Source organism: Cricetulus griseus, chromosome 4 (genome assembly GCF_003668045.3).
Source record: "Cricetulus griseus strain 17A/GY chromosome 4, alternate assembly CriGri-PICRH-1.0, whole genome shotgun sequence".
In the NCBI taxonomy this organism is placed as follows: Eukaryota; Metazoa; Chordata; class Mammalia; order Rodentia; family Cricetidae; genus Cricetulus; species Cricetulus griseus.
Window position 1 is genome coordinate 137,271,306 of NC_048597.1, and position 24,069 is coordinate 137,295,374.

General features: G+C 38.5%; 1 protein-coding gene across 1 annotated transcript in view; it reads right to left on the reverse strand.

Annotated features, from left to right (window-relative positions):
• Positions 1-9,872: 9,872 nt before the first annotated feature.
• The window catches only part of Dpy19l2 (dpy-19 like 2), a 129,285-nt gene continuing 115,088 nt past the window's right edge, over positions 9,873-24,069 (reverse strand). Inside the window, exons 18-22 of the mRNA XM_027411697.2 lie at positions 23,314-23,433; positions 22,121-22,295; positions 19,946-20,045; positions 17,992-18,117; positions 9,873-10,023 (exon numbers count right to left, since the gene is read on the reverse strand). Coding sequence (XP_027267498.1) covers positions 9,873-10,023; positions 17,992-18,117; positions 19,946-20,045; positions 22,121-22,295; positions 23,314-23,433 — 672 coding nt within the window. The remainder of the gene's footprint in view (positions 10,024-17,991; positions 18,118-19,945; positions 20,046-22,120; positions 22,296-23,313; positions 23,434-24,069) is intronic.

Genomic DNA, 24,069 nt, shown 5'->3' on the forward strand with positions numbered 1-24,069 from the left:
CTGGGTACAGGCTACCCTTCCTTCCCTTTCGGCCGACCGATCGTGATCCGCAAGAGGTGAGTGATCCACTGCTCTTACCCAACTCCCTCCCAAAGCCCCATCCACCCCAATCTCCCCAGGCATGCTCCTGCTTGGGTAGACCTGCCCAGGCAGTGAGGAACTCCCAGAGCCTGGAAACACCCCACTCTTACTTCCTGTCCCGCCCACACACACCTGACCCCTATGGAGGCCTAACACCTTCAGAGTGAGGAGACTAGCAGGAGAGGCAAGATCATCCAGAGCTTCAGACATTGAATTCCTGGCCCACACACACTACTGGGTAACAAGAGGAGATAGAGAGACCCCACCTGCACTCACAGGAAAAATATATGGGAAGAGGACAGAATAAGAACTCACTCAACAACAGAAAGACCAATATGACACCACCAGAATCTAGGGACTCCACTCCAGCAAGACCTGAAAAGCCCAACAAAGTGCATGAAGAAGAGATGGACCTCAAAAATTATCTCAGCAAGATGATAGAGACCTTTAAAGAGGAAACAAGAAAATCCCTTAAAGAAATAGAAGAAAAAGCAAGCAAAAAATTACACGAAATGGAGAAAAAGACAAACCAAAAAATTCAAGAAATAAATCTCTTAAAGAATCTAAAGAAACCCAAGAAAAAACAACCAAACAAGTGAAGGAAGTTCTTGAAACAGTTCAAAGCATGAAAGCTGAAATAGACACAATAAAGAAAACACAGAATGAGGCGATGATGGAAATGGAAAGACTGGATAAACAATCAGGAACTAAAGACGTGAGTATAACTAATAGAATCTAAGAGACAGAAGAGAGAATCTCAGCTATTGAAGACTCGCTAGAGGATATACATTCATCAACCAAAGAAAACCTCAAGTCCAACAAATCCCTAACACAAAATATCCAGGAAATATGGGACACCATGAAAAGACCAAACCTAAGAATAATAGGTATAGAAGAAGGTGAAGAAACAGTGCTCAAAGGTACAGAAAACATATTCAACAAAATCATAGAAGAAAACTTCCCCAACCTAAAGAAGGATATGCCTATGAAAGTACAAGAAGCATACAGGACACCAAACAGACTAGACCACAAAAAGATGTCCCCCCCCACCTAATAACCAAAACACCATATCTACAGAATAAAGAGAAAATATTAAGAGCAGCAAAGGAAAAAGACCAAGTAACATATAAAGGCAAACCAATCAGAATCACACCCGACTTCTCAATGGAAACTCTGAAAGCCAGAAGGTCTTGAATAGATATTCTAAAAGCACTAAGGGAACATGGATGTGAACCCAGACTACTGTACCCGGCAAAATTCTCAATCACTATAGATGGAGAAAACAAGATATTCCATGACCAAAACAGATTTAAACAATACATATCTACAAATCCAGCACTACAGAAGGTTCTGGAAGGAAAACCCAAACCCAACGAACATAACGACACTCACAATAACACAGGCAATAGATAATCTAATTTTACCAAACATAAAAAGAAACAGGAGGGCAAATTCCACACACAATGACACCACCAACAATAAATCCAAAACAAACAAGAACCAATGAACAATGGACATTAACGTCCCTAAAGGCCAATGGTCTTAACTTACCCATAAAAAGATATAGGCTAACAGAATGGATACGAAGACAGATCCATCCTTCTGCTGTTTACAAGAACTTCAAAGACAGGCGATACCTCAGAGTAAAAGGATGGGAAAAGATTTTCCAATCAAATGGGCTCAAGAAACAAACTGGTGTAGCAATCCTAGTATCTAACATATTAGACTTTAAACTAAAATCAATCAAAAGAGATGAAGAAGGGCATTTCATACTCATCCCAGGAAAAGTCCATCAAGATGAAGTCTCCATCCTGAACATCTATGCCCCAAATACGAAGGCACCCACATTTGTGAAAGAAACATTACTAAAGCTCAAACCACACATAAAACCACACACACTTATATTAGGAGACTTCAACACCCCCCCTTACGCCACTAGACAGGACCACCAGAGAGAAACTTAACAAAGAAACAAAGGATCTGAAAGAAGTTATGACCCAACTGGTGTTAACAGATATCTATAGAGCATTTAATCCAAACACAAAAGAATATACCTTCTTCTCAGTGCCACATTGCACCTTCTCTAAAATTGACCACATAGTAGGCAACAAAGCAAACCTCCATAGTTACAAAAGAATTGAAATAACCCCGTTTCTTATCAGACCAGCATGCATTAAAGCTAGAATTCAGCAACAATATGAATGGCAGAAAACCTGCATATTCTTGGAAGACGAATAACACCCAATTGCACCATTCTTGGGTTGAGGAAGAAATAAAAAAAAAGAAATTAAAGACTTCCTAGAATCTAATGAGAATGCAGACACAACATACCCAAACTTATGGGACACTCTGAAAGCAGTGCTAAGAGGAAAGTTCGTAGCACTAAGTGCCCACATGAAGAAACTGGAGAAAAGTCACATTAGAGAATTGACAGAACAACTGAAAGCATTAGAGCAAAAAGAAGCAAACTCACCAAGGAGGAGTAGACGCCACGAAATAATCAACCTGAGAGCTGAAATCAATAAAGTAGAAACTAGGAAAACATTACATAGAATCAATGAAACAAAGAGTTGGTTCTTTGAGAAGATCAACAAGATAGACAAACCTCTAACTAACCAAAACGCAGAGAGACAGCATGCTAATTAACAAAATCAGAAACGAAAAGGGGCATATAACAAAGGACACTGAGGAAATCCAGAGAATCTTCAGGTCATACTTTGAAAACCTGTACTCCACAAAATTCGAAAATCTAATGGAAATGGACAGTTTTCTGAATAAATATCACTTACCAAAATTAAACCAAGATCAGATAAACAGTTTAAATCGACCCATAACCCCTAATGAAATAGAAGAAGTCATCAAAATCTTCCCAACCAAAAAAAGCCCAGGGCCAGATGGCTTCACTGCAGAATTCTACCAGAAATTCAAACAAGAGCTGATACCAGTACTCCTCAAACTGTTCCGCACAATAGAAGCGGATGGGATATTGCCAAACTCGTTCTACGTGGCTACAATCACTTTGATACCCAAGCCACACAAAGATAAGACTAAGAAAGAGAAGTACAGACGGATATCCCTCATGAACATCGATGCTAAACTACTCAATAAAATATTGGCGAACTGAATCCAAGAACATATCAGAAAAATCATCCACCATGATCAAGTAGGCTTCATCCCAGGGATGTAAGGATGGTTCAACATACAAAAATCCATCAATGTAATCCACTATATAAACAAACTGAAAAAGAAAAAACACATAATCATCTCACTAGATGCTGAAAAAGCCTTTGACAAACTCCAACATCCCTTCATGATAAAGATCTTGGAGAGAACAGGAATAACAGGAACATATCTAAACATGATAATCGCAATATACACCAAACCAATAGCCAACATCAAACTAAATGGAGAGAAACTCAAAGCATTTCCTCTAAAATCAGGAACAAGACAAGGCTGTCCACTCTCTCCATACCTCTTCAATATTGTACTTGAAGTTCTAGCTAGAGCAATAAGACAAGAATAGGGGATCAAAGGGATACAAATTGGAAAGGAAGAAGTCAAACTTTCACTATTTGCAGATGACATGATAGTCTACATGAGTGACCCGAAAAACTCTGCCAGGAAACTCCTGATAAACACCTTCAGCAAGGTAGCGGGATACAAAATTAACTCAAAAAAGTCTGTAGCCCTACTGTATACAGATGATAAACCCAATGAGAATGAAATCATGGATACATCACCTTTCACAATATCCACAAGCAACATAAAATATCTTGGGGTAACACTAACCAAAAAAGTGAAAGACATATACAATAAGAACTTTGAGACTTTAAAGAAATTAAAGAAGATACCAGAAAATGGAAAGATCTCCCATGCTCTTGGATAGGTAGAATTAACATAGTAAAAATGGCAATCCTACCAAAAGCAATCTACAGATTCAACGCCATCCCCATCAAAATACCAACACAGTTCTTCACAGACATTGAAAGGACAATACTCAACTTTATATGGAAAAATAATAAAACCAGGATAGCCAAAACAACTCTTACAATAAAGGATCTTCTGGAGGCATCACCATCCCTGACTTCAAGCTCTACTATAGAGCCATAGTTTGGAAAACAGCTTGGTATTGGCACAAAAATAGACAGATAGACCAATGGAATCGAATTGAAGACCCAGATATTAACCCATGCACCTACGAATACCTTATTTTTGACAAAGGTGCTAAATCTATACAATGAAAAAAGGATAGCATCTTCAACAAATGGTGCTGGCACAATTGGATTCGGACATGCAGAAGATTGCAGATTGATCTATACCTGTCACCATGCATGAAACTTAAGTGCAAATGGATCAAAGATCTCAGCATAAATCCAGCCACACTGAATCTTCTAGAGAGAAAGTGGGAATTACCCTTGAACAAATTGGCACAGGAGACCGATTCCGGAACATCATGCCAGGAGCACAGACACTGAGGTCTGCAATTAATAAATGGGACCTCCTGATACTGAGAGGCTTCTGCAAGGCAAAGGACACAGTCAGTAAGATAAAAAGACCACCCACAGAATGGGAAAAGATCTTCACCAACCCCACATCTGACAGAGGGCTGATTTCCAAAATATACAAGGAGCTCAAGAAGCTAGCCACCAAAACACCAAACAATGAAATTTAAAAGTGGGGTGCAGAAATAAACAGAGAATTTTCAACAGAGGAATCTGAAATGGCTGAAAGACACTTAAGAAAGTGCTCAAAATCCTTGGCCATCAGAGAAATGCAACTCAAAACAACTCTGAGATACCACCTCACACCTGTCAGAATGGCTAAAATCAAAAATACCAATGACAACCTATGCTGGAGATGATGCAGAGAAGAAGGAACAATCCTCCATTGCTCGTGGGAGTGTGAACTTGTAAGACCATTCTGGAAATCAGTATGGCATTTGCTCAGAAAAATGGGAATCAATCTACCTCAAGATCCAGCCATTCCTCTCTTGGTTATATACCCAAATAGTGCATGTTCATACAACAAGGACATATGTTCAACCATGTTCAAAGCAGCATTGTTTGTAATAGCCAAAACCTGGAAGCAACCTAAATGCCCCTCAACTGAAGAATGGATTGAGAAAATGTGGTACATTTATACAATGGAGTACTACTCAGCAGAAAAAAGCAATGGAATCTTGAAATTTGCAGGCAAATGGATGGAACTAGAAGAAACCATCCTGAGTGAGGTAACCCAGTCACAGACAAACATGGTATGTACTCACTGATATATGAATTTTAGACATGGAGCAAAGGATTACCAGCCTATAATCCTCTTCACCAAAGAAACTAGGAAACATGAAGGACTCTAAGGCATAAATAGACCCCAGGAATGGGAAGTGGCATGAACTCCTGAGCTAATCGGGAACATGAGGGTAGGGGAGAGGGTGCTGCCACAATAAGAGTACAAGAAGAGGAGTACAGGAGAGGAAATGGAGGAGCAGAAATATTGAGTTGGGGAAAAATAGAGGAGAGAGAGCAGGATGAGAGATACCATATCAGAGGGAGCCACTATAGGTCCGAGAAGAGATCTGGAACCAGGGAGATCTCCAGAGACCTACAAGGATGACACGATCTGACAATCCAGGAAATGGAAGAGAGGGTAACCTTAAAGCCCTTCCCCTAAAATGAGATTGATGACTACTCTTTATGCCATCCTAGAGCCCTCATGCAGTGGCTGATAGAAGCAGAGACAGACATCCACAGATATACACTGAGCTGAAATCTGGAACCTAGTTGAAGAGAGGGAGGAATGACGATCGAAGGGGTTGTACCAGGTTGGAGAAACCCACAGACACAGTCAGCCTGAACAAGGGAAAGCATACCTACCCCAGATGCTATCTGGGAGGCTAGTACAAGACTTATCCAGCCCCCTGAACATGGACGCCAATAAGAAGGCCCCTGCATTCCAGGGAGCCTCTGGAAGTGGATTAGCATTTTTCCCTGGTGTAAGAAGGGACTTTGAGAGCCCATCCCACGTGAAGGGATACACTCTGGATCTGGACACATGGGGAAGCTCCTAGGCCCAGCACAGGAAGATTTGGTGGACTTTGCAGAGCCCCTGTTGAGGGCCCTACCCTGCCTGGGGAGTGGTGGGTGGATGGGGTGGGGGGTAGGTTGGAGGTGGGGGAGGAGGGATGGGGTGAGGGGAGGGAGAGGGAGAAGGGACTTACATGTGAAACAAGCCTGTTCCCTAACTTGAATTAATAAAATATGTATTTAATAAAATAAAAATAAAAAGAAAGTCAGAATGGCCAAAAATCAAAAACACCAACGACATTTTATGCTGGAGTGGATGTGGAGAAAGGCAAACACTTCTCCACTGCTGGTGGGAGTGCCAACTTGTACAGCCACTTTGGAAATCAGTATGGCGACTCCTCAAGAAAATGGGAATGAGTCTACCACAAGATCCATCAATTCTACTCCTAGCCATATACCTCAAAGAAGCACATTCATACAACAAGGACATCTGTTCAACCATGTTCATAGCAGCACTATTTGTAATAGCCAGAAACTGGAATCAGCCTAGATGACCCTCAACCGAAAAATGGATAGAGAAAATGTGGTACATTTACACAATGGAGTACTACTCAGCGGAAAAAAGAAACAATGTAATCTTGAAATTTACAGGAAAATGGATGGATCTAGAAGAAACCATTCTGAGTGAGGTAACCCAATCACAAAAAGAGAAACATGGTATGTTTGTCTTCACTCATATGCGGATTTTAGACATTGAGTAAGTAAGGATTACCAGCCTACAATCCACACTGCCAAAGAAGCTAATAAACAAGGAGGTCCCTAAGAGAAACATACATGGTCCCCTGGAGAAGGGGAGAGGTTCAAGATCTGCTGAGCAAATTGGGAGCATGTGAAGTGGGGGCAGGGAGCTAGGAGAATGAGAAGGGGAGAAAAAGAGGGATGCTGAGGACATGAGGGAGCAGAAAGTATGAGTCAGGGGAAGAATACACGATAACAAGAATGGAGATATCATAATAGAGGGAGACATTTTTGGTTTACAGAGAAATCAGGCAGGCACCAGGGAAATGTCTGGATATCTACAAAAATGACACCAGCTAACTATCTCAGCAACGGTGGAGAATCTACCTTAAGTGCCCTCCCCTGATTATGAGATTGATGACTGACTTATATACCTTCATCCAGCAGCTGGTGGAAGTAGAAGCGGACACCCATAACTAATTACTGAACTGAAATGGAACCCAGATACAGAGAAGGACCAGTGAAAAGCACAGAGGTCCAGACCAGGTTGGTGAAACACACATAAACAACTGACCTGAACATCCGGGAACTCTTGCTCCTCAGTCTGATAGCTGGAATACCAGCATGGAACTGATACAGACCCCAGGAACATGGGTTTCTGTGAGGAAACCTCAGAAATCTACGGACCTCCTGTAGAAGCCCAGTATTTATCCCTAGCATAGGTGTGGACTTTGGGAGCCCATTCCATATAGAGGAATACTCCCTGAGCCAAGGCACTCGGGGGTGGGACTAGGCCCTACCCCAAAGGATACAAAAGACTCTGGTGACATCCTATGGAAGGCTTCACCATCCAGGGGGAGCAGAAAAGATATGTGACAATTACAGTTTTAGTTTAGGGGAGGCCTGGTGGGAGAAGGGAAATGGGATTGTCATGTAAAACAATCCTGTTTCTAATTCAAATTAAAAAGTTGGAAAAAATAAGAAAGTAATAGCTAATTTGCTTAAAAGATTAAAATTGAAAATAAGCTGAAGTCTAACATTCCTATTTGTTTACACCAAATTAATGTAGAGCTGTGAGAATTCTGCTTACCTCACTCTGTAGTCTTGTATTAGTGAGACTGTTATTCAGTGGGCGAGGGAAAGGAGGAAGTAATATCTGCTAAGTGGTTATACTGGCTGAACAGTGCAACATTTAACTAATGCTCATTGACTCTGAAATTAGGTATAGTTCTGCTTTATACTGAATAAACAAAACTCCACAGGGTAACATGAGTAAGAACCTGCCACAAAATAAGCATCAATATCTTTTTTGAAGGAATTGATGGTGATAGAGCAAGTATGGAAGAACCAGGAGTCACACTTAGTTCTATGCTATTTCACATCCCCTACTTTCTCTACATTGCCTCCCAATGAGACCAGGAAAAATGGTTTTAATGGTAAAGAGGACTACTGCCAATATAAATCCAGCTAATACACCCAGCAAACTAGACTTCAGGGCTCTTTTAAATTCCAAATGTATGTTTTATAAAGAATGAAAAAAAAAAAGAAAACACAGAGAGTCTTTGAGGACTTTTAAAATGATTTAATAAGCATTGCACAGGAAAATAACAAAATTCATAGGAAAATATTACATGTATAGAACAATTTATTGGTTAACATAGCTTGTATCATTTTTGTTGAATTCTGATAATTAATTTAAAATATCCCCATGGTGACATTATCCTTAACATGTTACTTTAATGAATGTTATATCTTTTCCCTTCTTTGCTCCACAGCAAAAGAAATTACTTGAAAGTGTTAAAATCAGCACAATACAGCATTCTTTCTTAGCTATTTTCTGTCCAGCATTAAAATATTTTCCAACTTTTATGGTAATTTTATATATAATTGCTTACCTATTGCAAGCAAACTAATCTGTGAAATTGACTCATCTGTTATGGCTGTCCAAAAATATAAGGAAAATATAAGTATAAAAACTCCAAGATGCTTAATTTGTAGCAGATGCATATTCAAACACCGGGCATGTTTAAAACTTATCACAAAAAGAAAGAGGGTTACTCTTTGCATGTACCCACTCTGCTTTCAAGGTAATTGGCATTTTCAAAGCATTTATGACAGACAGCTTTCACTGAGAGATTAAAATTTATAAAACAATGCCATCTTCATCATAAACTAAAAACAAATGAGGACTTAGACATATGTATTACAAAAGATGTTGGCTTGAAACACAGACTATACTCAGTGAGGCAGGGGAAATCGAGATGGGAAGGCCATTGTTTTCCTCACAATCTAGCACCTGGAAACCTCATTTGATAAACTTAGCTAGATTTTCTAATCTGATGCCTAGTCCCAAATTTGATTTTCTTCCATAGTTATTTTTATTTTACCTGCTATTAAAAGAAAACAGGTTTCTACTGACAGGTTAAGAATTATTGGGCTTGCTTTGGAAATTAATCAATGGCAAATATTTATCTGGTTGAGTTAATAATCTTCATGACATTCAAACCATTACAAATCAAAGTGCTTAGAAACACTTGGACTGGGAATGATTTCAAAGGTTCTTCAAAGCTATTAAAACTCTCTCTTCAGGGCTAGCTAGTAAACTCAAAGCTCATGAGAGGAGGCCACCACCACCATCAGGTTCCTCAGAGTCATCTGCATGGCTCAGAGGGTCTGGACTTATCCACAAGCACTGGGGAAACCAGAAGCAACACACCTAGCTAGGTCAAAAAGGAATTACTTGTCCTTGGTTTCTTAAATTATATTGTTGTTTTGCATACATGTTTCCTCAAAACTCTAAAATGAACGTTTGCTGATGAGATATGAGATGATTAAATCATTGATGAGGTAAGCTTGATAGGCTGACAGTCGATATAAACAATGAAGTAATTTATCGTTAGTAACCAGAAAACTTTAAATAATTCTTTTAAAGTGTCTCTTAGTAAAGCTTGTGATTTTTGTTGTTGTTGGAAGGCCAGAAGTGTTCTTTTCTGACATAAGTCTTTGCACTACAGATGATTGGCAGCCTTGTTGTCAGTTAATCTTCAGGACTCTATACATACTATTCTGAAATACTGTGGTGAAGTAAGGCTTGGCATTCTTGAGCAGGACACTACAGAGGGGAGGATTAGCTGCATTGGAAGGATCTTCCACATCCCAGATTTCAAGCATACTGCAACCAGGTCTGAAAGATAAAGGGTATAGATAAATGGACATATGAAATAAATTAGCATATTTAAATTAAGAAATAGCTTCTAAATTTCCAGAGGCTAATTGACTTGACTACTTAAAATCTTAAAACCATAATTTCAGAAACCATTAAGTTAAGTAAAACAAAATGAAGCATGATACAGTTCCAGCCCCAGTCAACATGTGCTGACAATAAATGCAAAATATGGAGTCAGAAATCTATATCTGAATTGGTTTTCCTGCAAATGAAATATAATTATATTTGTGGACCACTATTCCAATCCAGTCATAAGACTTGTTTGTAGCTGGATGAGATAAATTAAAGGAGAGCTAATTAAATTCCTTAAGAGATCCATATATATGTTTTAACATAAAGTGCCCTGAGTTAGTAGACAAACATATCCAGGCAGAGAAAGAGGTTCTCAGGCTAAGTTGCTTTCTTTATCCCTTCTTTTGGGAGGGTGGTAATAAGAGTACATCAAATAGTGTTAATATCTCTTGATAGAGAGTATCTCTACATAAAATCATTAATTGGAAGAAATCAGGGAAAACTGACATCAAGCTTTTAATGTGTGTTTTGAAGTACAACATATAAAACCCTGATGTTTCCTATGTAAGGCGTAGCTATATGCAAGGATCATCATAACCAATGCAGAGACATTTCTATCACCTAACATACTCCCTATGCCCTTCTTACAGTCAGTCTTCTTTCCTAAACATGGCCTGGGCATGCATGGATCTCCTTTCTGTAGTATAGCATTTAAAGTCCATGCAAATACTTGGTTTAAGCCTTTCATTTCTGGCCCTCCTTATCTTACAATACTGTGCTGTTGATATCTTTGTCCTGGTGAGCTTACCTGTCAAATTGCCACAACCTAAAAACACTTGAAAAGACAGCTTCAATTCAGGAATAGATCAGGTTGCCAAGTGGGGGTGTCTGTGGGGGATTGTCTTGATGGTTAATTGATGGAGGAGGGCTCAGCCCACTCTGGGCAGCACCAATCCCATTGTAGGTGATATTGAATCCTATAAAAAATCTAGCTGAGGGGCTAGAGAAGTGACTCAGTTGTTAAGAACACAAACTGCTCTTGCACTGGACCCATGTTCAGGTAGCTCACAACTGCCTGTAACTCCAGGCAGGCAATTGATATCCCCTTTCCAACCTCCATGGACACTTATAAACATGTGACATACACACATGCAGAAACATGCACACACACACACACACACACACACACACACCTGTAAAATAGCAAAATAGCCTAGGAACCAGTCAGCAAGCAACATCCTCCATGGTTCCTGCCACACTTCTTTGGTGGTAAAGTGAGTTCTTGGGTCTAAAACTCTAGGGTAATAATGTGTAATAAAATAAGTTAATAACAAGCAAGTCTGTCTTCAGATTTGTGAATGCCTGCCTTGACTTCCCCCATGATGAACTGTGACCTGGAATTGTAAGCCAGATAAATACTTTCATCTCACAATTTGCTCTCTATCTGGGATGAAATTAGAATTTCATATTTACAAGAGATGAAATTAGAATATTATATTTCTTGTAAGTACCTTTGCCCTTACTTATCCCTAAGCAATGTTTTATGACACAGAAGTATCAGAGTTTGTTTGTTGACTATCAAATTACTGAGCATTTGGAGGTACTTCCTGTCTTGGTGACTGTGGTTAATATTAACAGGAGAACATATTAGAACTCACTTTAGGCAGATACCAAGCAGTGGGACTGTAGGGTGAGGTGCTAAGTGTAGCTTGTGACTTGATAAGCAACTTCAATATTACCTTCTAAAGTGACTGTACTCTTTTCCATTTTAACAAGCAGTGTATATGATTCCAAATTGCTCTTTGTTTGCATAAACATATGAGATTACCAAGATTCATAATTTTAGTCATTTTAGTATTGTCATGGGTCATTCAAAGTATTTTCTTTGGTGCAATGTCTTCACCAAATTTTCCAAAACTTGTGTTGTTCCTTATTATTGAAGTATGAGAAGTTTTAAGGATTAAGCAGGCGACAGATCGTCATGAATTAAAGGATATGTGTAACCAATTAGAGACTCAAATATCTTCTCTCTCCTACTCCTTTGTCACTAAGATGCAGGACACCCAAGATTTTATTTCCTATCCGATGCTCTAGACTTAATAATATATAGATTATCAATAATCACTCAATATTCAGCACATAGAGGCTATAATCTGACACCTTTTAATACATTTATACACCCCTACAGCAGCAGTGAAAATAAGGAACATAGCTTTCTCTCCACAGCTTATTCATGCTCTCTGCACGTCCACTCTTCTGTCCCATTGATGCCTTTCAAAACATAACCACACATCTATGATTTGTCACTGTAGATTTGTGTGATTGTTAATTTTGCATGTTTTACACTATTAAGTTTTAATCCTCTTTTAGACTAAAAGGGGAATTGTAGGGAGACACTGTAACTCTGCCTCCTAGTAGCCCCTACAGGTGTGCCTGCCCACGCCAGTGAGGGTGTGGTCAGGGGAGGTCGAGGATGACGTGGGAAGAATTCTTAAGAGGCCACAAACACGTGGATACTCTCTCTCCTCTCTCTCTCTCTCTCTCTCTCTCTCTCTCTCTCTCTCTCTCTCTCTCTCTCTCTCTCTCTCTCTGGCCACGCTAGCTTGCGGCCTCTGGCAAGCTCTGGCTTACGTTTGGGCTGGTATTTACCTAAATAAAGAAATCTTAGCATTACAGCCTATGGATCATCTTTGAGCGCACAAAATAGTGTATGTATTCATAAACCTGAAGAGTCTGGAATTTGCTTTAACTTTAAAATTCTCTGAGTTACCAGACTACAAGATGGCATATAGGACTGACAGGAACATACTTGCTGCTCAGCATTTGGTAACTTGTCTTTATTTTCTTAATGTGATTATTTAGAAACACTTTAATTTTTAATGAGGAAGAAGGCTGAAAATTTAATAATGTTAGAGTTTATAATTAATGTTTGAATTTCTAAATTTAAATGTACACATGTCTGAGACAAATAACTTCCTTTCTCCATTCACTATGGTAGTTTGAAGTATGTAACCAACTGTTTGGGAAAATCTTCAGAACTATTCTCTCATGCAGTAATTGAAACACAGTGACATCAAGGGAGATTAAAATAATTCTAGAAGATGACAGTTATTCAGCATGCAGATCTGTAGCCTTCCTTAACTTCAGCAAGGACAGAACATAGAAACTCCGATTCCCTAGATCGGTATGAATTTTGATCACGCTGTAGCAAGGCTGCTTACTCCTACTTTTGTAATGTTATTTATTCCTTTCACTTTAGGAAATTTTCTCTTTTACCTTTCTGTAAGAATTGAACTAATTATTTAGACTGTAAAAATATCCCAGATAGAAAATTTTGGAACAATCAATTCAGGCAAATATAAAAGGAACTTGTGTTTCTGCCGAACAGTGCCTAGGATTGCTGTCAGTCTCAAAGTAGCTTTTTTACCCCAAAAGACTGGTTGTGTGCAACATGACCACAATTAGAGCAACCATGCAAGACAGTTTCTTCATTAAGTAGTCTACCTGTCCAGCCTTTCCTGTTGAAACAATTGGTCCGCAGGTTTTTAAAAGCATCATCAACTCTGAAAAGATTTTCTCCAGGAAATGGTATGATAACATATGCACACAGACAGACATGGCTTAAAACATATTTGGCCTTTGCTGGCTCTACAAATGTGTTTGTGTAATGAGCAGAGATATTACTTCATGGAGCCCATGGTTTTCTGGGCTTCTGTTTAAATCTGCATGCAGCACAGTGTCCAGTGGACTTCAAGAGATAGAACAGAGGTACTGCAATAGCAGTGATGAGGAAACACAGGAGGAGGAAGCCAAAAGTCTTGGAGGCAAGGGTGCTTGTTACTAACCTTTGTTTCCAGCTCTTTATGATATCTTTATCAAGTGTATTTCAGAAATGTTATTTTGCCTCAGATCAAGATTTTGTGCGAAAGAGCGACCTTTTACCTTCTTAGGAAGGCCTAATTGTTTTACAGTCCAAATGCAGAGTTCCTATTATTAAGGGTTTAAGGGCCATATAGTAGGTATCACCATAAAATAGTATTCAGCACTATGGGGATGATTTTGAAATATGCCATGTATCTCTGGCCACGGGTATTATTTATTGTACTGGCTATTGCTTGATACATGTGCCCATGTTTTGGCTACTTATTCTATTTTGAATTTGAGTAAGCAGTTTTCAAATTGAAATAAAAATCTAGAGAAATTATCATTTGCTATCATTAATCTCTGGAGAGTACCAAAGACAAATATGATTTTCAGTTATACATGACACCTATAGGGGAAGAATTGCCCTAGTGTCAAATATATACTGTAGTTGGAAATTTCTAGCCCACATGCTCCCGCAGTGCAGCCATTTAGTCCCAAATAAACACACAGAGGCATATACTAATTATAAAACTGTTTGGACTATCACTCAGGCTCATTACTAACAAACTCTTACAACTTAAATTAACCCATATTTTTTGTCTATGTTTAGCCATGTGGCTTGGTATCTTTTCTCAATAAGTCCTTCTCATCTTGCTTTCTCTGCATCTGGCTGGTGACTCCATCTCCCCCTCTTCCTCTTCTCAGAATTCTCCAAGTCCTGTAGCCCTGCCTACACTGTCTTGTTTTCTTAAATGTAATTATTATCCATATTGTATGTATCAAGAATTCACTCTCTTCTATTGATGAGTGTTGCTATAGCGTCTAATTATTCCAATAGTGGTTAGTAATTAATTCACCTGTTAATAGATATTTGAATAATTTCTAGGTTGTAGCTACTAAAAACACTGACATGAATTAATTGCATGCAATTATAAGAATGGATGGGCGCCTTTTTAAGTCTACTCTATGCACGTGTGTATGTGCATGTGCACACATGTGCCATATGTGTTTCAGTGTGCAACTGGAGTCACAGTTGATTATAAGTTGCCTGACCTAAGTGTTGGGAACTGAACTCTGGTTGTCTGCAAGAACAGAATGTCCTCTTAACTGCTGAGCCATCTCTTCAACTCCAATAAATTCCTTCTTTAATCTTAAGCGAAACACAGAGCAAGTGTTGGTTTTCTTACGAGACTGTAAAATTTTGTCATGAAGTGGTTGTACCATATTCTCTTCAAGCAACTCTATGAGAGTGGTAGGTATGCCTCTGTGTCAGAAGCACTTGAGATAATCAATTTCTCTTTCAACTCTAAACATTGCACTAGGTGATTTAAGGGTATCTCCTTGTGGGCTTAATGTACACTTCGTAAGTGGATAGCAACATCAAGCATCTTTCCACATGATTCTTGGCCATTCATAAATTTCCTTGTTGAAGTGTGTAAGTATTTTGCCCATTTGAATTGTTTTCTTATTACATTTTAAGAGTTCTTTCTACATTTGGATAAAGTTCTTTATTATTCACAGGATTCAAAAATGTTTCCCAACTGTGACTTATCTTCTATTGCTATTACTTACATGTCATATTGCTTCTATTACTTATCTTCTATTATTATTCTGCTTATAAAAAGTTTATATTTTTAAGGAGATTCCATTTACTAGTGCAGTCTTGTGTCATGCTTATCATATTTGATTTAAGGAATCTATCATGAGGTCGCAATTATTTTCTTCTGTTTTTTCCATAACTTTTATAGTTTTGGATTTACAGTTAAGCTTCTGATCTGTTTGAATTGCAGGCATATATATATACCACCACACTGCTTCCTAAGAGTTTTACTGTAAGTGGGTACTTAGTTTTACCAAATGACTTTTCTTTTTTTGCAGGAGGGAGGGTTCGAGACAGGGTTTCTCTGTGGCTTTGGAGGCTGTCCTAGAACTATCTCTTGTAGACCAGGCTGATCTCAAACTTACAGAGATCAGCCTGCTTCTGCTACCCGAGTGCTGGAATTAAAAGTGTGTGCCACCACTGCCTGGCCAAATGCCTTTTCTGTGTTTATTGAGATGATCATAGAGACATCTCACTGTCCCTTGAAAATACAGTTGAGATCAACTTTCTAATATTACTTGAAATGATAGGCTCATGCACACTGTTATGATAACTTCCATGCCTTCTATGTAAAGTCATATACTTCTTTCCAAACACTGCTGTGGTGTGTCTCACAGACTCTGACATGCTGTGATAATTTTCAATTAGTTCAAACATTTTAAAATTTCCCTGGTGATTTTATAATTGACTTTTAATTTCATTGCCAAATTATAATTATTTAGACATTTTCTAGATATCTTTCTTGTTACTAATTTCTAATTTTATTCCATGTTGTCAAGGAATGTCCCAGCTGTTCCCCACATGTTCAGTTACTTAGTTATGTTGTCCAGGTCTCTCTGCAATTTTTTGACAAAAACCAATTTAGATAAATCCTGTTTGTATTAGTTGCTTTTTCTTGATCTTCAAATTCATGGCTTTTTTGTATCAAATAAAATTTGTTGTTTAGCACTTTACCTCTGTAGAGTTCCCAAAAGAGGTTGTTTTAGCTCTGTTGAAACATTTGTATCTTTCCACTAACTGACAGCATATTCTACTTTAATTCATGGTCCCCTGTTGGTTTTTTTTTTTTTTTTGTTTGTTTGTTTTTGAGACAGCATTTCTCTGTGTAAGCCCTGGCTGTCCTGGAACTCACTCTGTAGAACAGGTTGACCCCTTTTTTGTTGTTCCTAGAACAGAAGCTAGGTCTTTGCATATGGCAAGCAAATGATGAACCCTGGAACTGCATCCCCAGCCCTTACTTTATTAACCCTTTGAATACTGAAGATGGTCTCTCTAGATGCTTAATCAAATACTGTATCAGTTTCTGATAACTTCCTATTTTCAGAGTTTGGTCTCATTTTCCAGTGTGTATATGACTGATGATAAGTTTGGCTTGAAGAGTCGACACTATAGATAATATGTTCTAACGACACCGGAACCTATTTTGATCTTTTGACTAACGAATGGGATTGTTATTATAGGCAATGCACTTGCCTGGATATGTTGCTATCTCTGGTCAGAAATCTAAATAATAACCTCAAGAAATACACTAAACACATTGCTTTCTCAATTTTCAAGATACAAATCTCAAAAAATTTATAATGCTTTTATTTATTATGTCATTTTCATTTACAAGAAATTTTTAAGCTTTATACATTCAATATAATTGGGTAACAGTAGCAGATAAGTATATTTCACTTACAATTCAGACAACAAATAAAAATACTGCAATCATTTGGAAAATTCTGGGTTATATATATTTACAATGGATATTTTAACTTGACTAAAGAATTACATGATGAATACCTGTGCTAAAACAACATCTTACTTCCTTAATCTTTTATACTAGATGTTTCCATACACCAGTAAAAAGTAAATTTAAAAAGTCACATGAAGCCTGAGATATTAAAATATAATTGTAATAGGTATTATGAGAAAATAGTATATAATTTAACTTCTCTAGATTAATTAATTTTTACTATATGCTACGGTTGTTGTAATTTTAAAAAAGCAGCTCGAGAAAGACGTCATGTGACAGATTTCAAGTGGAGAATTTTTTATTAAGGGAAAAAAATCATAAAAGGGGGAAAGGGGATGGGGGAGGGGAGAGACTGGCTTCTGGGAACAGGAGCAGTGGGAGAAAAGAAAGAGAGAGAGAGGAACAGACAGAGAGAGAAAGATAAAGAATGAGAGAGAGAGGGATGGGAGGTGGGCAGGGCCCTTTTAAAAGGGAATAGGCACAGGTGGTGCTCTTAGTGGCAGCAGCTGAGAGTGTAGCCTGTCAGGACTCCAAAGGCAGGCCCGTACAAATGTCTAAATACTAACAGTGGTAATATTTTAATGGGATATATCTAAAATATGAAGCCTTAAAGAATCAAGACTTCTATATAACAGCATTTTATCACTACATAGTAACATGGAGTGATACTTGCTTTACAAAATACCATATTATACATAATATTTATACTCACTTTGTTCTCACAACACACCATGCTTCTTCTAGAACATAATAATTGACGTGTAATTCCAACAATTTATCTCTCACTTCTGCTGCAGATTTTCGACTATATGCAGAATAAACTATTTTTGTTCGAGCCCTTTAAATTTAAAAACAACAATTATAAACAGATTTTAAAATAAAGGATAATATATTTAAAAATCTTGCTAGCAAACCCTCAGTAGATGGAAGATGGATATGTATGATCACAAACTAAGCAATTGCTTTGAGAGATTGGTTTTCACACAAATATTTGTATTTTGAATGTGCTGCATCTTAAAGAAGTTTGAAGCTTGTTTTATCTAAGCTAATTTAAAGTTGTACTGGGTGGCAGGCTGATAGTGTAGGTTGTAATCATTGCTTCATATAACCCAGAGAAGAGCCTGTTAATGGAATTCAATCACCTAGAAACTGAGGCTTGTGGCAATATGGATTTCAGTAGACAATTTCCCATCTAGAAACTAAGAAAAAGATAAAGTGGAATACTGCCAAGGGGGAAAGTACCAGTGGGCATCCAATACACTATCACAGATAAGAAAAGCACTGTATAAAATTTTGAAATGTGTGGATGTTCACTCAAATATAGCACAATAGAAGTTTTGGAAGTAAGTTAGCATTCTTATAAAATCCTGAGGAAAGTCAATGCCATTTGGGTTGTTCAATCACCACAAACAGACAGAAAATTTTGAACAAATTAATTTTTTTCTTCTAGCAGTATACCAAATATTAAGAGAAAAAGATTTCTTTAACAAACGAATGATCAAAATAATTTTTAAACCCATCACTACTACATTGGGATTAAGACCTAAATTCAGGTCCCCTACACTCAAAGCCAGGAACTTCGATCAGCTCATATCATCGGGAGATCCCAGAAACTCACTGGCCAGCCTAGTCCAACTTTATGCTCACTAGACCATGTCTCAAGAGTAAGATGGAGAGTGATCGGGAAAGACATCCACCACTGACCTCTGGTCCCAAGGCATGTTCTCTTCTCTCTCTCTCTCCCTCCCTCCCTCCCTCTCTCTCTCTCTCTCTCTCTCTCTCTCTCTCTCTCTCTCTCTCTCTGTGTGTCTATGTAGGTATATGTCTGTCTTGTTTGTCTGTTTCTGTCTCCCTGATGTGTGTATCCTTGTCTTTTTGTATCTGTCTCTATCACGCAATAAACCCCCATACATGAAAACCACTTTTTTGTGCATTATGTGTGGCTAATGTATGTGCTTGTGTGGGTGTGTGCATGTGTGTGTATGTGCATGCCTGGAGACCAGAGGTCAATGGTAGATTGTTTTTGTTTTGTTTTGTTTTGTTTTGTTTTGCTTATTCTTTGAGACAGGGTCTTTCACTGAGTTAGAGTTCAGCCAGGCTGGCCAGGGACTTTCTGGCATCTGCCTGTCTCCAGTCTTGCCTATGCTTGAGTCGTAGATATGAACTGATGTTGTTGGCTTTGAGTGTAGGGGACCTGAATTTAGGACCTCATCCCAGTGCAGCAAGCCTTTTGCTGACTAAGGCATCTCCCTAGCCCTGAATAGCCCTGAAACATGTTTTGCTCGTGCTTGATTCATATTTGAGGTTTTATTGAGCCTACTTCAGAAGAAATGGATATAGAAATTGTTAAAATTTTTGTTTGTTAGAGACAAGGTTCCACTCTTAATTCAGATTGGCTTGAGATTCACTATCTTGGCAAGGTCAGCCTTGAACTCACAGCAGTTCTCATGCTTCAGTTTCCCAAGTACTGGGATTACAGGTGCGCCTTCCACGCTGAGCTTCATTGTACATCCTTTTAATGTCCAGATATGAATATAAAAATGCTTATGTGAATATGTGCACATGAGCATATGTGTGTATGTGTGTAAACAAACACCTTTTCTCTTTTCTAAGGGCCAGTAGCAAGTAGTGGTAATTCTACCCAATGGATGCAGGTGACTGCTCACCTCAAGTCTGCATCCTCATAATGTGGGTGGTTCACAATTGGATGCAGTGTAGATAGCTTGATGCTTGCCATTGTAGGCATAGCACCTGCAAAGACAGCATCTGGGAAACAAGATGACACTTCTTAGTGAAACATTTCAAAGAAAATAGAGAGTACAATGCACCCCTAAAATTCTAATTCAAATTAGGAAACATGAAAGATCCTTTCATAATGGCCAATGATGTAGATGTTTTGCTTATTCAATATCTATTCTTTGTCTTCTGTAATATTTAACCTTTGCTTCACTGGTGCTAAGAGCCATGCACACTACCTTTAAATTTTATTTTCATTCATTTATCTATTTGGTGTGTGTATGTGTGCGTATGTATATATGTGCATGTGTGCATACATGAGGAGACAGAAGACAACTGTTAGGAATGGGTTTTCTCCGACCAAATGAAGCCTGGGAATCTAACCCAGATCTTCAGAGTTGGTAGCAAGTACCTTTAGCCCCTGAGTCTTCTCATTGACCCCATGTGCAATATTTGCATAAGGACCAGGTGGCTTGGTCTATAGGACAACTCAATGAATTCTGTGTTTTTCTTATTGTGTAGATAAATGAGCACAAACACAGCAAAGTTAAGTGATCTGCAAAGACGGTACAGTTGAAATATTTCCAAACTCACACTTAACTACATCACCAAAGCTTCCTGCTATGCTTTAAGGACCAGTACTTCAGGCAGCAAACTAGACAGAAGAAAAACTGCCCTGTAGTACTAAGAACTATGTAAAAGGCCAATGTCATAGTACTTTTTTTCAAATGATTTTGTTATTGTTGTGAATTATAGTTGTGTGGATTTGCTAGAAGAAAATACTGTACTTCAGTATTTCAATACTAATAATATGGAGACTGGAGAGACAGCTCAGTGGTCAAGAGCACTAACTTAACTTCGTTTGCAGATGATCCAGGTTTAGTTCTCAGCGCCCACATGGAGGCTCACAACATCTGTAACTCTAGTTCCAGGGGACTGGATTCCTATTCTGACCTCTGCAGGCATCTGCATGAATGTGGTGCACATGCATACATGCAAAATACATACACATAAAGTAAAACAATGTTTTTGTTTAATATGAATAGTTAAGTTTGCCAGTTGCCTTTTATATCTTATTATTTCTCCAGCTCTTCAAAACATTCATTTCTCACTGGTATGTGTTTTAGGAAGTAGAACTTGGACATAGTATTACATCAAAGTCAATTATTCAGCCAAAACCAAAAACTTGATTCTTGACATTTTAATAGAGTAAATGTTGATATAACTGCTGAGATTATTATTTTTTCTTTTTTCCTTTTTTATTAGAAGGAAAATTATTTTACATGTCAATCCCAGGTCCCTCTCCTTTCCCTCCTCCCCTGCCCCCCCTCAACTCATGCCCTACCTATCCCATACCCTTTCTGCTCCCCAGGGAGGGTGAGGTCTTCCATGGGGGGGTCTACAAAATCTGTCATATTCTTTGGGATAGGGCCTAGGCCAACCCCCTTGTGTCTAGGCTCAGGGAGTATTCTTATGCTAAGATTATTTTTATTTATAAAAATTGGTCACAAGCACATGATATTTATTTAGGTCTACTGAAATAACAATTTTTCCCAAATATAACTAAGTACTCTAAATACAACTTCATGAAAATATGTCAATAAATACTAAGAATCTAGAACAGTGAGGAGTATCAATTTTATTGATGGAGTGGCATACTAGAGCTTACAGCATTGTAAGAAAGCATTACGGCTAGGTCTGGGAAGAGATTGCAATCCAGCTGAAGTGTAATATCTGCTGAATGTGCATTTCTTTGAGACCATTGTAAAGTAAGGCAATTACATGGACAGTGGTGGTGCATGCCTTTAATCTCAGTGTTCAGGGAGGCAGGGGCAGGTAGCTCTATGTGAGTGTGAGGTCAGCTTGGTCTATAGAGTGAGTTTCAGGGCAGCCAGAGCTACACAGAGAAACCCTGTCTAAAAAATAATAATAATAATTTATCTACTGTAACTCAGGATTGTGTACATATATGCATACACTTGTTCACACACACAAATGCATATGTATATATACATATATATGTACATACATAGACAGCCAGAATGCTTAACTGTGTGTGACAAACACATGTGTGTACTTTATATTACATATGTATAACAGCTCACCTGCCCTGGTGTTGTATTTAATCCAGTGTATGAGCTCTTCCTGAGGCAGGTTAGTAAACTCTCCCATGATGCTCCATTGGTTATGGAGGTTTGCACAACCTTGTATTGACATCATTGTCAGAATACCGAAGACAACATTCTCAAAATGAACTCTGCAAAAAAGCCAGCCAAAGAGCTGAAATAAAAAAACCATTTATTTATATTTCTTATATGAAGAGTACTATTGGATCACAAGTACATTCTCACCTTCCTATTGAATCCAAAGTGGATTATTCTTTATCTCAGCACATAGAAACATATGCTCATCTGTTGTTTGCAAACAGTCAACATGCTGGAGTGACCGGACCAAGTCATAAATAAACTTTGTGTTGTTGAAAGAACTAACTTGCAGCCAGACACTAGGATTAGGGAACTACACCTTGAAACATGCTAGACTGAAATCTTTTAAAATTTTGCTGATTTTTATGGGGACTTGAAAAACCAAAGGAAACCCCACTGTGATTGACATACATGTTCCTTCCAGGAAGATGGCTGCTAGACTGTCAAACTGAATAGGGTGCTTCTAGATGTACTGAGCATCTGTCCATGTAGTTCATTCATCCATAGCTACAGTAGGGATAGCAGAATGCAGAGATTCTGAGAATTTCTCTTATCCAAGCAGGGTCACTCTGGATCTCCTCCGCATTGGAAGTGAGTTGATAAGGGGGTTCATGGGCCCGAAGCACCTGCACAGACTTAAATGCTAAAAGACTCTATTTGTAGACATGATGCTAACAGAGGGTGAGGAATACCCAGTTGCTCACCACAGAAACATTATTCACAGTCTATCAATATTTTTTAAAGCTACTGTCTTGCTGACAATTAATCATCAACTGACATTTACCATCATTGAGCATCGTTAACTCAAAGTACTCGATGCTTTCATATTTTGGATTACTCAGCAAAGCATGACAGCTCCATGTCAGTTACTTTAGTTGTTATAATAACAGTCACTCAAGAATGGGTGGCTTAGCCAGGTAGTGGTTATACATGTCTTTAATCCCAGCACTCGGGAGGCAGTGGCAGAGGATCTCTGTGAGCTCAAGGCCAGCCTGATCTACAGAGCAAGATCCAGGACAGCCTCCAAAGCCACAGAGAAAACCTGTCCCAAAAAGCCAAAGCAAACAAAGCAAAACAAAGAATGGGTGGCTTACCCGTCGGGAGCAGATCAAGGAAGCCATAATGCACATGTGGGGTGTCAAAAACAGCTTCAACCGCATGATTAAAATGGCAAGAGCTGTGAATGCCAGCAACTGCAAGGTGTGAAAAATCAACTGCAAAACACAAAGTAGTCACCTTTTCACTTTACACATTGTTAAATTCAGAGAAAAATAAAGTGTCTTAAATTTTCTAATAGAGGAGAGCAGACATTTCCCAGCATAGCATTCAGCCTATTAATATATGCATTCATCCATTCAAATAAGATTAAATAATACAATAATCTATGCCAGGAAGTGTTCTGAGTGCTTCAAATAGAACACGGAGCAATTCTGCCCTCATGAGGCTCACACCTTAGTGCATTTAGTTAGAAGGGGACACCAGTACGTAAATAAGTTGCCATCAATTAGACAGTGACAAAACAATGAACAAAAGATGGAGGAGGAGACAGAGCCAAGCAGCAAAAAGTGTGTGAAAGGCCAGAGTGAAGACTCTGCGCCTTAAGGAGTATCAACACAGTGGACCTCACTGACAAAGTGACATCTAGAAAAGGATTTGAACAAGGAGGGGAGGAAGACAAGGAGATAAATACAGAAAGCTTCATATATGCATATGTATTTCAGTTAAGAACAATCATAGCAGCACACACCCCAGACTGTTTTAAAGTAGAATACTCGGTGTTTTTGCTAGTTAGTATTCTACTCTACTTTAACAAATCTGAGGGTTCCACAGGGTAAAGGTTTCAAATAAAG